The sequence below is a fragment of the Lingula anatina genome, chromosome 1 (genome assembly GCF_051362555.1).
Source record: "Lingula anatina isolate TDL-2025a chromosome 1, LinAna3.0, whole genome shotgun sequence".
NCBI classification, from domain to species: domain Eukaryota; kingdom Metazoa; phylum Brachiopoda; class Lingulata; order Lingulida; family Lingulidae; genus Lingula; species Lingula anatina.
The window spans coordinates 59,651,963-59,666,271 of NC_141767.1; the positions used below are offsets into that span (position 1 = coordinate 59,651,963).

A 14,309-nucleotide genomic window follows, 5' to 3' on the forward strand; every position below is an offset into this window, starting at 1 on the left:
TTAAACATGATTTGAAATAATACATTGCTGAAAAAAGAACGAAAACTGCTGCCATTCATTTTTGCTGCTCAGACGCAACTATTTTGGCAAGATTGTTTTTACCGCCTGTGGTCCTCTAAAGGACACTGACCGAAGGAAAAGTGAGAAACTTCTGATCGACTGGCAGAAGAGAAAACCCTACCCGTTAATAGAAATGCCCAAGAACAAATCCTCAAATATCTGAGACCATCTCGGGGGTAGGACAACCCAAGCAGTCTACGGCTTTGTATTTAATATAGACATGTATAATTCCGATCTTTCTTGGAAAAAAAATCCAGTGCAGAAAAAAACATTTCTTAACTACACAATGGCCATGACTTGGAATTCTTGTTTGAATTTATAACATAAAAATCTGCTGGGAAAGAATATCATAACTTACTGTATGTTAGCCTACATCCAATGTACAGTGATTGCATGAGATTAACTGTTCCACTGATTTTATTTCGGACATATTGATCCATTTTGTTTAAGAGCTTTCCATACATGTTTGCTGTTATCGTGCATTATGACATTTCATAATTGGCTATGTTTACTCCAGGCAAACTAGTAATTTCTTATTCCTTTATGAGCCTTTAACCTTCCGTCGACTCCAAGGCATTGTTTATTAGTAGGGTCAGAAAACCAAAGCGTCGGCGTGGGTTTTGCGGTATTTTGAAACCTTAATTACACTTGGATGTATATAATTGAGAAAAGGAAATTGGAGACCATTTTTTCTGACGGAGGAGTGTTGACTCTCCTTCAGCAGCGACAGCCTAAGCTAAAGCGGCCTAGACTATCGATTCAATACCGTTGTAATACCTCCTAGCTAAAGATGCAATCAAAAATCGGGATTCCCACCAATGGCAGGGCAATGATCAATCTATTTGAGATCTCTGTTCAACGAGTATAATTTTGCTGGGATTATTACTAAGAAATCTTCTATTATCCTCAAAGATTAAATGATCAATAAGCGCTAGTACACAAATAAAAGTGAGATTTATTTGTGCCAGAACGAGCAGGCGAGGAGAATATTGCCCAGCAGACTACACAGAATACATGCGGCAGCAAACGAGTTCCGAGTAGGGGTCGAAGATGAAAGGCGACCACGGAAGCGAAGCTATTGTGTTGGAATAGGGTTTCACACCTTGAAACCGAATATTTCAATTTCTTCGAAAGATTGGAATAAATCCGCTTTGAGTTATGAGATCAAACATTCCATCATAGCAAGGCGTAGCTCAGTTCAAAGACAGAACAGGACAGTTTACGCGTTCATTGGACCACGAAAGCTGTTTTATCTGCTTTTGTGTTGTAAAAGCACTCATCTACAACATTTTAGAATAATGCCTCCGGTGAACTTGTGTAGAGATTTGACTAAAATCTAATCTGCATATTGAACTTTTCAAGAGACTTCTAGCCTCCCTTAAATCACTTTTTGCGTGGATTCAAGTTAGAAGAACGTTGATTTGGAATTTTCCTACAGAGTAAAAATCTACAGAATGAAGGGGACGTGTATGTCAACGCGGTTTGTTCCCGAAATTATTTTTTTCATGTATAAAATGGGCGAATCTATGCTGGAACCCACAGTAAAACTGTACATGTACCAAGGGCTGTGTCTGGACGAGTTTCCAAATAGCACCATCTGTCGCGCTCTCCAACGTCACCCGGCAGAGGAAGATTACATCCAAGCTAAATCGGCGAACTATTTGATGTACTACAAAATATTGTTAAACCTACCGGCAATATTTTTGGGCTTATTTTGCGGAGCCTGGAGCGATCGCATAGGGCGAAAAATACCGATTATGCTCCCGTGTATCGGAAGTACCTTGGCCGTTTGTCTCTACATCCTGAGTGACGAGAATGAGAACTCTGTGGCTTACATCCTCTGCGGTACAACAGTGAATGGCATATTTGGGAAGAGCGCCATTATAACAATGGCAGTGCACAGCTACGTTACCGATGTCAGTGACTCTGAAGCGCGAACCCGACGTTTGGGCGGTCTTCTAGCAATGAATTTCTTTGGTCTTTTTGCTGGATCTTTGACTGCTGGGTTTATGTTAGGTATGTTCAGTTTTGACGTGGTGTTTTGCTGTGTGGCGGTCATCAACGCTTTGGTAGTCCTGATGACAGTGTTTTGCCTCAAGGAGAGCGTAGAGGACTCTGTTATTGAGTCTGCTCTGGCAGCGTCACCTTTCAAACTTTCGCATATAACAGAGTCGTTATCTGTAATGTGTAAGCCTAGGGAAGGTAACAAGCGATGCCACCTAATTTTGTTCTTTATAACCATTGTGGTAAATCAAGCTTGCAAAGCCGGGGAAGTGGACATAACTTTATTATTTGTTAAACATAGGCCGTTTCACTGGACCAAGGCTCAATATGGGTACCTATTGGCTCTGGACTACGCATCTCTTGGCCTCTTCTTGATGGTTATTCTGCCAATTTTGTCAGGTGTGCTAGGAATGAAAGACTTGACATTAGTGAAAATAGCTTTGACTTTCAAAGTTTGCCGATTGGTTTTCATGGCATTCAATACTGAAACTTGGTTAATCTACGTGTCAGTCGTCATAGCCTCAGTAAGCGGTATGATCGTTTCTGGGTTGAAGTCACAGATGAGTAAAGCGGTGAATCACGAGGACGTTGGGAAAGCGTTTTCGATTCTCAGCGTCGGCGAAACAACGGCAAATCTTGTTGGTGCTATAGTATTTACCAACTTCTACGCCGCTACCGTAGATATTTTCGCTGGTTTCACTTTCTGTTTCGAGGCAACTATTCATTTGGTTCTCCTGGCTTTGATCTTTTGGCTGGCGCGGGATTTGAACCATGACGAGCAAGCATCGCCCGTTTTAGGAAAGTATGGCGCTCTTGTGTCACCAGAATCTTATGATAAGTTCCCTATGGGTCTGGATGTCATCGAAGAAGTTTCCTCGCCATCTTCCAGCTCTGAAACCAGCAACGCTCTTCCTCTTCAAGATGACCTCTGTGACACAAGCGATGGAGAGATGGTTGACTGATTAACGAAAGATCTATATTTTGAAATATTTCTTCGTTTAATCGATTATTTAAATTTTAGATATTGTACTTATCTTGTAGTAGATGATTTGACAATTTGAATTTTCAATGTTTTTATCCCTACGCATTTGGCATAAATTTTGAAGCAAAAAGCGGGGAGGGGCATGTTGGCATGAAGAGCTACATTTTCAGGAAAAAAAGGAAAAAATTGCATCCACACAAACATTTTTAGACATTATATTTTAGAAATACTATTAAATTCCTTTTAAGACAACTTTTATGCTCACTCCTATAAGTTTCCACTTTGCATAGTAATGTAATTTTTGAAAATGCCCATTATATTATTATTCATATTTAAAAGAAGATGTGTCGATGAGCTGTGCGCGTCAGTTGAACTGCATTATGAAAAATATCAAAGTGTGCACCAAAATTTTTGTACCAATTTTTACAAATGCTAAGTCGCAAAGCAAAAACTTATAGGTGACTCCTGAAATGTGTTTTAGATCTAAATACCTATTCTAAGCTTTGATTAGTTATTTTGATAACGCTAATGAACACATTGGTCAAATGTTGTGTCATTCATTGAAAACAAAAACGTATTTCATTGATGCAATTTGACGAATGTCAGAAGATCTTGTGAGTCATTCAGACATTTATTTAAAAAATTGACAAGATAAAAAAGGCCGATATATACTTCAATCCAAGGTGTAAAAATTATAGTCTTAGAATGGTTAAACAACATGGTACTAATAGGAATACAGGTATTACAAAGTATTGTTTGACCAAGCCCAACTTCTCTGTATCAGTAAAATATTACGCGAATCCAGCGTTTCATTTGTTTGAATTTCCAGTGAAACTAAAGGTCAATCGATGGAAGACAATGCGCAATTTGCAATGTTAATGAAAAGACTTTGAAAGGAAGATGGATCATTTTCGTTCAAAGCTATAAGTTTTAATGCCTTTGAACTAATATATGCGTTGCTGGATTGGCCAAATTGAAATGAGATTAAAACATTAGTTTGCCGATCGAAAGCTTTCGTGGAAAGTTTTACTTCTCCCTCATTATATACTATATGTATCAATATCAATATTCACATATTAAACTGACTGACGGAAACTAACCTCCTTGTTAATTTCATGAAATGAGGTATTTGCAAAAAAGGCATTCCAATATAAATTTCTTGCTTACAGTCGAAACCAATGAATCTTACGTCGTAAATACGACATTGACAAAAAAGATATAGCACATTGGAAAGAGAGAACCCATTTTTCCTGCTGCCATTCCTTCTATTTGCTGTCTGTGTTACATCTCATCACATTAACTTAAAGGGATAATAACTCTTCGTTTTGGCCAAAAAAAAAAAAAAAAAGAATTTTCCTGGAGTAAACAACAATTTTCTCATATTTACCAATGGTTAATGAATCCATTTTTACATTCAAAGTTAGTCCCTGGTTTTTTGTTAACATCTCTTAAGAGATTATAACTGAGTACAGCCATCTCTACTTCTATGGTACAGCCATCAATGGAGGTCACGTGATCTGAACACAAGCTCAGATATCAGAATAATAGCTATAACTGCCGTTTTTGTGGTAAAAAAAATATATATTATATTTCTGAGAGTTGTTCACAATGTTTTTATTGTGAAATATGGATATCATACGAAGAGTTATTATCCCTTTAAACTCACTACTGCATTTTCTTGTGCAAACAGACAGGGACGATATGTAGCAAAAGACATTCTACCTGGCAATAAGGCAAACGTTGTGCTTCTCATGAGATTTGCATGTTATCAATAAACCTCTTGGATTTGAATCACTCTACTGTTTTTGCTATGTTCCTATTACCAATTTACTACCATTAACCTTGTTTACATGTCCCTCTGGTAAACCCTACGCTACCGACGCTTGGGAGATGACAAGACCTGGACTAACAGGGTCACGTGTGTTCATGTACTTAATTAAGATTTGTCAATATTTTTTGAATAATGAATTATCAAGATGGTAAAACACTCTTGGTATTATATCCGTAACAGCAGCGTATTTGGTAAAAGTGCACCTGCTTTAAAACCAATGTAGAGTGATTTGCTTCAGGTGTGCGGATTAAGAGGTGAGCTGAAATAAGTTTTACATGTTTATCTTTAATATATTTTACATGTTTTTTTTATTCTAGGCATTTAAACTGAGGAAAAGTTAAAATAACTAACCATTTTGCATAACATACAAGGGGTGAAACCTGAATTGTGGGGGTCTAGATTGAATGTATATAGAAAATATAAAAGAAAGAAAAATGCACCGCGGCACTATTAATTTTTTTTTCATGACTAGAAACACAATATTTTTTCTTTGGTCGAATGAAGTGTTTTTAAACTTTGCCAATTTCTCAGAAATGCTGAGTAATCGGCCTTCTTTCGCTCACTTAGCCTCAGTTTCTTTATCTAATACACTGCATGTTTTGACCTCTACCGGGACGGCATCTTTATCAAATGACTGAAATAAAACACTAGACAGTTATTGGAAAAATTAAAATTCGATTTTTGGAGAAATCAATTTCGATGTTCGGCACCTTTTAATCCACCAGATATATAAGTCACACAGCTTATGCAGTCAACCATATAACGAATGGTTTTTGGTATCTGGCTTTTATTTTAAATACACCTACTTGTGAAAAGAATAATTGTACTTGCTCATTCTAGTCTATATACATAAATTGGCCCCCACGAAGTGAACATTTCCGCCGTATTTGACATTTGTCAGTAACATTAATGCAGCTCTCCCACACACCAAGCTTTGCGTGAGCTAACTTCTTTTGTCTCTGGAGAATGACGACAAGTTGTAGGAAACTACTGGTGCATCTCCGTTATGCTCAGGGTTTTGCTAATTTCGACGCGAAATTATGATTGGTTTGACGATAAGTGGAAAAATTTTAACACGCTATTCGTCTTCATGTCTGTCGACTTTTTATTTTTTGGATAGACGAATAGGCCAACTTTGTAAAGGCTGACCAAACACACTGATTGCTAAGATGCTCTCACCAGATTTGAATTTCTTGGTCACAACTTTCAACTTCGCGTTTCATCCAATAGTGCCACCAAGTAAAAAAATTCAACCACACTTTTCTCCTTTGGGATTCATCTTAATTTTAATTATTGTGTATTAATGAAATGCTTTCCCAGTGCACTACAAACGACGAGCAGTGATGCGTATTCTAAATGGTAGGTTTTCGTGATTTAATTTTGGTACACAGTCTGGCGTGGGTTAAACAAATTGAATTTCGGATTTCTTACAGTTCAAGTGATCTTCACGCCTAAGTTACTAGGTAATACATGAAGGCTATCAGCATGGATATCACTTTGCTTGAAACATGCTTATTATAGTGACTGATTAAAGATTTACACCATGAGGGGGAGGGAGTTGCAAACATAAGGGGGGGGGGGGGGGTGAGAACAGTTGGCCTGCGCTTTTTTCCTTCCAAGTTTCAACTTACAACCACCTATTTTTGTTTTTCATTGAGCAATTTCTGCTGCTGAGCTGGATTCAACTTTATAATTTAATAATATAATATGTACAAGAAAAGAGGTGATCCCACAACATATATACATGTATGTAGGCCCTATTAGGGGAGACCAGCTAGACGCTGACACTTTTGGCCTTGTAGCCTATAGCCAACTGAGAATAGGTTAGAGCAGCAAAACTTGGTTTTAGAACGAGTCCCAAGGAATTATCTACGATCTACGGTCATTTATTTGTAAATGCAATCCCACATGACAAAAACACACCTGATGTCAGGTGGGCCAACATGCCACATGGTGGGGCAAGTTGGCCCTAGGGTCGGTGGAAGTTGGGACCCTTTTCTTTAATAAGATAGCAATCCATGAAAACGCCATAAATTTATTTTACGTATTATATCACATTAATTTATTTATTTAGAGATCTTTGCTTAATTTCTAGTCTATATCAAATATATTGATGCAATTACAGGGCCGTAGCGTCCAGGGGGGCAGGGGGGGCAGCTGCCCCCCCTGGGATTTGAGGTGCAAAAAAATAATCGCAAAGGTAAAAAAAAATAATTGCAAAGTTGGTATTATTCACGGATTGGCTCTCTTGCTTGTCCACAGAAGAAGAAACGTTATTCCTGATTCTGAGACAATCTACGAAATGAAGTCCAATTGGCGTGTTGTGTTGAAAAATGACTGTACTTATGGCAAAATGAACCCACAATTTCTGACTTCTGATTGAGCAATAAATAACAGTTAAAATGCACCAGAATGCATTATTATACATACAGTTTTTTAAAAAATTTCCACACCGTGAGAGGGGGACACCCCCTCCCACACCCTCCCCCCCCTCGGGCCCTTTGCCCCCTCGTGCGTGCATACTGCCCCCCCCCCCCCCTGGCATTTTCCTCAGGCTACGGCCCTGCAATTCCCTGATATAATTCCCAGATTGAACCATGGACAAACCACCGACTGTAGTTTCCGAAAACGAGATCATGAATCGGAGATTGTCAACAGGAAGTGACGACAAACTTGAGCGCAATAGAAGTTTGTACAGTGCATGGAATTAGTAAAGATGCAAAAACGAAACTACTAATATATGCTCTCAAAATGGCATCGGGTGACAGTGATGGTGCAGCTAAATCTGAGAGCAGCATGTCTATGCCCATGTGGCTGACAGTCAAAAGTTTAAAGGCAAAGTTCCCTCAAGTCCGAAACTTGAGCACTGACTTGCTCTACCAGTGGCTCAACTGCCCCACAGGAGGTGGAGAAGCGGGCTCAGAGCAGCAAGTGATACTTTTGGTAAACATATCTGATAGTTGTGACACGGCGTTAAGGTTAAAAATACCCTAAAACGTCTTTAACAATGTAGGTCTCTGTTTAATTTAGTTGGGGGGGGGGGGGGGGGGGGTCCATATAGAAAGGAAGGTGCTGTTATACAGTACGAGTGTACTGGGTATGCATAACATTTTGGATACAGTGTGTACCTGTTATTGTAAGAGTCATTGATATGCATATCCAAACTACTGTACAGAGCCTCATCCTTTGATACTATGTAAAGACTGGTTTCTGTTTGATATATTTAAGTTCAAGGCATGATGAGATTTAAGGGCAAGTTAACAATAAATGGAAAAATACTTAATAGAACGGGGTTTTGCTCACATTTCCATGCTTGCCTTAATTAATTGTACTAGTGCATGTACCTGTAACTAATGTCAATTTCAATAATTGGGTTATTTATAACACTGCTATTATTATTAATTTCAATTGCTTCAAATGAAATTAATCACTGCCTTTTACAATTACATACACTGTACATGTACACTGTATGATCTTCCTTGCATGATTTTTAATTCTGTTTCTTACTATGCAGTTGAAATATATTAAACATGACATGTTGAAGTCATACATGGATACTGGTCTTCCAAAACAAAAATCCCCCAGTGCCTTCAAAATAATATTTTATAAGACTTGACTTTATTCACTTCAGGATGCACGTGACAAAGTTGAATATGATGTCAGTCATTTACCTGGTGCCATTTTAACAGAGCCTGGAAAATCAAACATTACTGAGCTAGTACAATTTATTAATGAGCAGTGCAACAGTAAGTATAAGTATGAATATTTGCTTTCTAGAAATAATAGTTATTCTTAAATGTGCCAAGGCCACTGAATTCTCATTATTGTTATTTATTATTAGTAAATCAATCAGTTAATTAAATTCAGTAACATAACATCCTTAATTGGCAGAGCTTATAATCTATAAAAGTTCATAATGATGCATGATATCCAGACTTTACGCTGATAACTATCTGTAATTAGTTGAGAGCACATCTATTGCACAACATCCTAATGACACATTTTGAGATTTTTGGTCATTTTCTTGGCCATGTCTTGCCATGGTGAAGAATCCTGAAAAAATTACAGTATCCAGATAGTGGTACACATCACCACCATAATCTCATGTCTTCTAAGTTAGTATTTAATTTATAACCCCTTTTTGTCATAATCCTGAGTATTTTTTCAAAATCCATCAATTACGCTTTAAGTTAGGTTGATAAATACTGTAGCAGACAACCAAACAGAAATACTAATGGATGTAAAAACAACCTCCTTGTTTGGTATTATGTGCCTTTCTAGCATGATTCACTGAAGTCAATTCAGGTGCAATCAAATGTGATTAGAGAACTCAGTTATAAACAGAAATTGATATAAACCTATCTATATACTGGTTAGGTACTGGTACCTAATTAAATCTTTACAGAGAAACCATGCAAAGCAATAGTTTGCTACTGTTCCCTTGGCTACAGGTCTTCTTCACTGGCAGAGAAACTGAAAACAGCTATGGATTCTGAGGCCAAAGGTACAAATTATTTTTTTCTTGATAATAGTAAATGATAGTCTAATAAATGTATTAACTGAGCTGCATTAGTATATATTATCAAATACTTCCCTGTGAAAATTAGTTGCAGTTAATATTGTTGTTGAAACTTTGAAAACAAGAAATGAATGCTATCAATAGGATTTATCATGGTTCCAGGGAGTTGTATGTACTGATGTTTTAGTGATAGCAGTCTCTAACTTCTGGGTAAAAAAATTAGTGAAACGAGTATGTTTTGCATTTGTCACAAGGGCATCATCATCACCAACATCTATAAGCAGGCCATTCCACTAATTACTACCTTAGTGAGAAGCATTCACAGTTCTACCAACACCCAATGACCTATGGGCATTCAGCTTGATGATGCTCTTGTGACAAGAGTGAAACGTAGCTGTTTCATTAAAACATCAGGAAAAGGAAAAAGATGTAAAATAAATAAAATTGCATATTGATCATTTGTCAAATATATCTGCATGTCCATGATACTGGGTAACAACAATGGGTTATCATCTTTGAAAGTCTGTCAAAATATTCCTATGTGCTCGATTACAATAGCTGTGCTTTCATGTGAACGGGGATGGATTTGATGATATAACAAACAATTTCGTGTTTTCAAACATTGCTGTGTATTTAAATTTTTTTCTTAGCCAAAAATGATATTCAAACAGCGCTTAAATCTGGGACACAGACATACCAGTCTATTTTGCAGCTGTACATTATGGAAAAAAGCTCTCAAAATAGTTTTGTCATGTTTTTTGGTCATCTCAGGGATCATTTACGGCACACACAGAAAAATGTAAAAAATGTTCTTCATCGCAAATTTTGATGGGTGAAGATAACGGATTGTTGTGCATAACCATCGTTTCCGTTTTCAATGTCAGTACAAAGTATGATTTCCTATTGCAGGGCAATTTCTTACCATCGCTGTTTAACTGCCGATTTTGGATGGCAGTGTGCTTTCCCAACTCTGTGAAGTTAATCGACGCTTTCCTGTTTAATGTTACCTTTTCCAAAATTTATGAATATGAAGCAAAATACAATGCATATTCTAAGCAGAAAGCATGCTCACAAGATGGTTTTAATGTTAAATTTTGATGCCCATGTCCCATTGTTGTTACCTAGTATCTTGGACGTGCTAATATATTTTATGTAAATCGCCTAATTATTGTTAATTTTTTGCGTTTTGCATTTTCAGGCACTGTTTTCAGTGAACTGCCCATTTATAATCTTGAAGGCAGCATATTTAAGTGGGCTAATGAAAGAAAACCTATGATTAACTCACATAACAAACCAACAGTATATGCTCATCCATACAATTCAGTTTTTGGAAAACTGCTGGAGCATTCCCTTAGGAAATCTAGTTTTGACTCATGTTATGAAGAGTCTGAAGTAAGGAAAGCCAACAAGTCTTAGCAGTGGTAACATGGCTCATGAATTGGGCAAATAATGATAGATCTTGGACACATTGCACAAGAAGAGGGACTTATGTCATGTTATTTTATGTGATTTTTACAACATATCTAATATTTTGAAGTAATGCATAAGTGAGTAAGAAAGTGCATGTTAGAAGTTCATCTTGAAGAAAATGTTTGAATTCCATCACATTTGTCTTTGAAAATGTAAAATTAAAATAAGAAAGCATAGCATGACACCAGCACAAAATTAATTATGGCATACAGTGTCAATAATTATTTGCAGCAAATGTGATATTTAGTGATAATCAGTGATAATTTGATTAGGTAGCATCAGTGTGTGTGTGTGTGTGTGTGTGTGTGTGTGTGTGTGAAAGAGAGCAAGCCAGAGAGAGAGAGAGAGAGAGAGAGAGAGAGAGAGGATTTGTAGGCTGCCAGCCTTATTAGCCCCATGTTCTGACTAAGAAATGATGTAATGATAATAACTTTTTCTTACAATCATAGACAGTTCAAGTGCACAATAAAGTAGAATTACTGTTATAATTATTGTTTTAATTTTAATTATTGTTATAATAATTAAAGACTACTTAAATAAGAAGAAAAATTTTAAAAACTATAAATGAAATTATATAAGTTATGGGTTTAAAGACTGCTCAGGTGTTTGAAATATATTGTGCATGAATGACTTTTAGAAAATCAGTTACATTTAAGGATTATGTATATTGTGATATGAGTGAAAGCCTAGTCTTTATTATCTTTAAAATTTGCAAGGCCTATGAAAATAACAGACAGATCTTAATTTTGTTATTATTATTATTATTATTATTATTATTATTATATGAAGTACGAGTATACTGCAATGTAATGTATATGCAATTCTTGAGGCCTGTTTCACAAAAGAACAAATTGTTCTAAACTTGTTTATAAAGTCCAAAATTGTAGCCTCCTTTGCCCAAAATAAATCAGCAGTAGTTAATTAAATGGAATTGTTTTATAACATGAAAGTTGCTTCTAATGTTTCATAGCAATAAAGAATTTAGTGGAATACTATGGGTTCATGTTGAAGTAAACCTTTCAGCTAAAAGTTTACTGAGGTTTTTGGATGAACTTGGCCATTGCTTTCACATTGAAATTATTCATATAATGCATGTACCATTGTCTTGTTGGTAGGATTAGGAATTTTTATTTTTATATTTTAAGTGGCTAAAATTTAAATGAGTGTACTTCTCTTAAGGTCTGTACTTCAAGGGAACACATTTGTTAGCCAGGAGAGAATAGTCCATCATACCCAAACAGTTTTTTTAATCCCAACTACTGCAATGACTTTTTTGCAGTTCACAAATAAAACGTTTTATTTCAACAATGTTGCTTTTCTTCAGTTTGTAGTTTTATTTACTTGATATAAGGAGGAAGTTCTTGCTACAACTGGTTGTCTGATGCACCAGAGCGTACTCTTTTAATTCATCTGGGAAAACTTGTCATTTTATATGGTTCTAATTACAATGAAGCTGTGTGTACTTAATGATATCTTAAACATTGTTAAAATTTGCAGCATTTTGGTTACACAGTGCAGTCTGTTGTTTCTTTATCTGTTAATTAGTCTGACCAAGGAATTACAACTTACAAGTGTTGTAACTCCTTGGTCTGACTTATGCTAAACCAGAGTGACATTTTCCTCAAGAGTTTAAATCTCCACGGATTAGCTATGTTTTACTTCATTATAACCTTTACCTAAGAAGAAAGATTTTGTCAGTACTCTGGTATGAAGATAGGGAATGAAAGGTAATTGCTATATTTTCAAGGTATATGTCTGAGACTTGTTCATCTTATATAAGCAAAAGCCCCTGTGACTTATGTTGTCAGACCTGCCAGCTCTGCTGATCTCATCAGGAGTCTCATAATTTTCTGCACCATGAAAAAGTCGTGTGTAACAGGGTGGCAACTTAGCATCAAACCAGCTGTTTAGGAGCACTTGTCCATGTCGAATCCCATAGCTTGTTTACTGATTTCCACAGTCCTTTTCCCTTGAGACAAACTTCATATCATTTAACACCCAGTGCAGGATATGGCAAAAAGAACAAATAAGCCAATTTAACACCTGTAACAGTTGCAAGTTAGATCACATTTTTTGGCCAGGACTTCTGTCTGATGTGGCTTGCCTCATCCATTTTTTTCACATGTCCAAGGCTACGAGTAATTTGTGCCTGCTGCACGACAAGGTTGTCTGCAAGAATCCGAATGACACATTTCCCTCTACTTTATTAAGATACTTTGGTCTAGTGGCACGTATTTGATGTAGCCCATTAAACACAAGGCGAAGATGCTCTTCAGATATCATCTGGGGGGGGGGGGAGTGACAATAATTAAGAAGAGTCTGCGCAGACTGACATTTACCCAGTAAGATGCAATGATAACCATGCACCACTGCTACGTAGCATATATGCAGGCAAGTGGAACGTTTGGTTGACAAACAAAATGATTAAAGTGCTGTAAGTTCACACGCTATTAAACTGAATATTGGTGACGTATTTACTCTGAAAGAATCTGTGGCCAACAAACACATTATGACAGAAAACGTGTCCATGCATTTTGTGATTTTGTGGGATGCATGATGCACATGTGGTAATGTGATCTTAAGAACAAACCATGTTATCACTCCTGCTACATGTAAATGAAAACATGATAGGGTTTTATAATTGATAGTTTTGAATACAAAAGAAAAAAAAAAGAATTTAAAAAAAACTTGTAAAAAAATAAAAATATAGAAAAATACATGGTCGTGCACATATTTATTGAGTGAAAAATTGATACTAATATAATAAAAGGAATAGTGAATGTGTTTTGCAAATGGACCCATTGATTATTAGAGGCAAGTAACAGCTCTTCACAGTAAAAAAGGCAATGCCCCCGGTAGAAATTTTTGCATGCAGAGCCAAAAAAATAAAAGTGAGATGAAAATACTTTTAAAAATTTTAATTTAATTTTGGGTGAAACAAGTTACTAAAAATTGGTCCCAAGAATCATCATTCCAAATTAGTTAGTGATCCTGATGCCAAGCGAAAAAGTGTTTATTGCTTAAATTTTTGCAGGGTGGCATTGAAATTCCATGTTAATGCTGCAAACCCATTAATAACTTATAACTAACTGCATATGCTTTTTAAGGCAATTATATTTCTTTTTTATGGAGCACTAAATTGTTAACAGGAAATTATCCTTTTCTAATAGCATTCACTGCAAAATCAATTTTCTGAGTAAATTTCACATTTTTTATGAGATGAAATTTTATTGCCAACCACTCTTGTATTTCAGAAGGTTTCAATATTTTGTCACTGGCTTTACTTTTATGTTTGAGACATGTGGCATAGTTGAATCATAGTGCTAAATTAAATTAGTTATTTGATTTGCTTTATTGTGATAGATAAAAACTCATTTGCCTTGCCTCCATTGTTTATTTTGAAATAAAAAAATTGACTCTGTGAAACAGCAGCCCTCATACCC

At 36.3% G+C, this 14,309-nt stretch overlaps 2 protein-coding genes across 2 annotated transcripts; both read left to right on the forward strand.

The window, feature by feature from the left end:
* Positions 1 to 1,009: 1,009 nt before the first annotated feature.
* Positions 1,010 to 4,397, forward strand: LOC106179967 (lysosomal proton-coupled steroid conjugate and bile acid symporter SLC46A3-like). The gene has a single exon (XM_013563795.2). The coding sequence runs from the start codon at positions 1,515 to 1,517 to the stop codon at positions 3,024 to 3,026; it is 1,512 nt and encodes a 503-aa protein (XP_013419249.2). The 5' UTR covers positions 1,010 to 1,514; the 3' UTR covers positions 3,027 to 4,397.
* A 3,128-nt stretch (positions 4,398 to 7,525) lies between these two features.
* LOC106179969 (uncharacterized) lies at positions 7,526 to 12,174 on the forward strand. Its single transcript, XM_013563797.3, has 4 exons — positions 7,526 to 7,820; positions 8,509 to 8,623; positions 9,283 to 9,381; positions 10,595 to 12,174. The coding sequence occupies exons 1-4, from the start codon at positions 7,629 to 7,631 to the stop codon at positions 10,810 to 10,812; spliced, it is 624 nt and encodes a 207-aa protein (XP_013419251.2). The 5' UTR covers positions 7,526 to 7,628; the 3' UTR covers positions 10,813 to 12,174.
* Positions 12,175 to 14,309: the final 2,135 nt, after the last annotated feature.

Coding starts and splice junctions, on each gene's coding strand:
- LOC106179967 (XM_013563795.2), top strand. CDS start 1,515: ATGAAGGGGACGTGTATGTCAACGCGGTTTGTTCCCGAAATTATTTTT.
- LOC106179969 (XM_013563797.3), top strand. CDS start 7,629: ATGGCATCGGGTGACAGTGATGGTGCAGCTAAATCTGAGAGCAGCATG. Junction 7,821..8,508: donor AGCAGCAAGTGATACTTTTG/GTAAACATATCT, acceptor TATTCACTTCAG/GATGCACGTGACAAAGTTGA. Junction 9,382..10,594: donor TATGGATTCTGAGGCCAAAG/GTACAAATTATT, acceptor TTGCATTTTCAG/GCACTGTTTTCAGTGAACTG.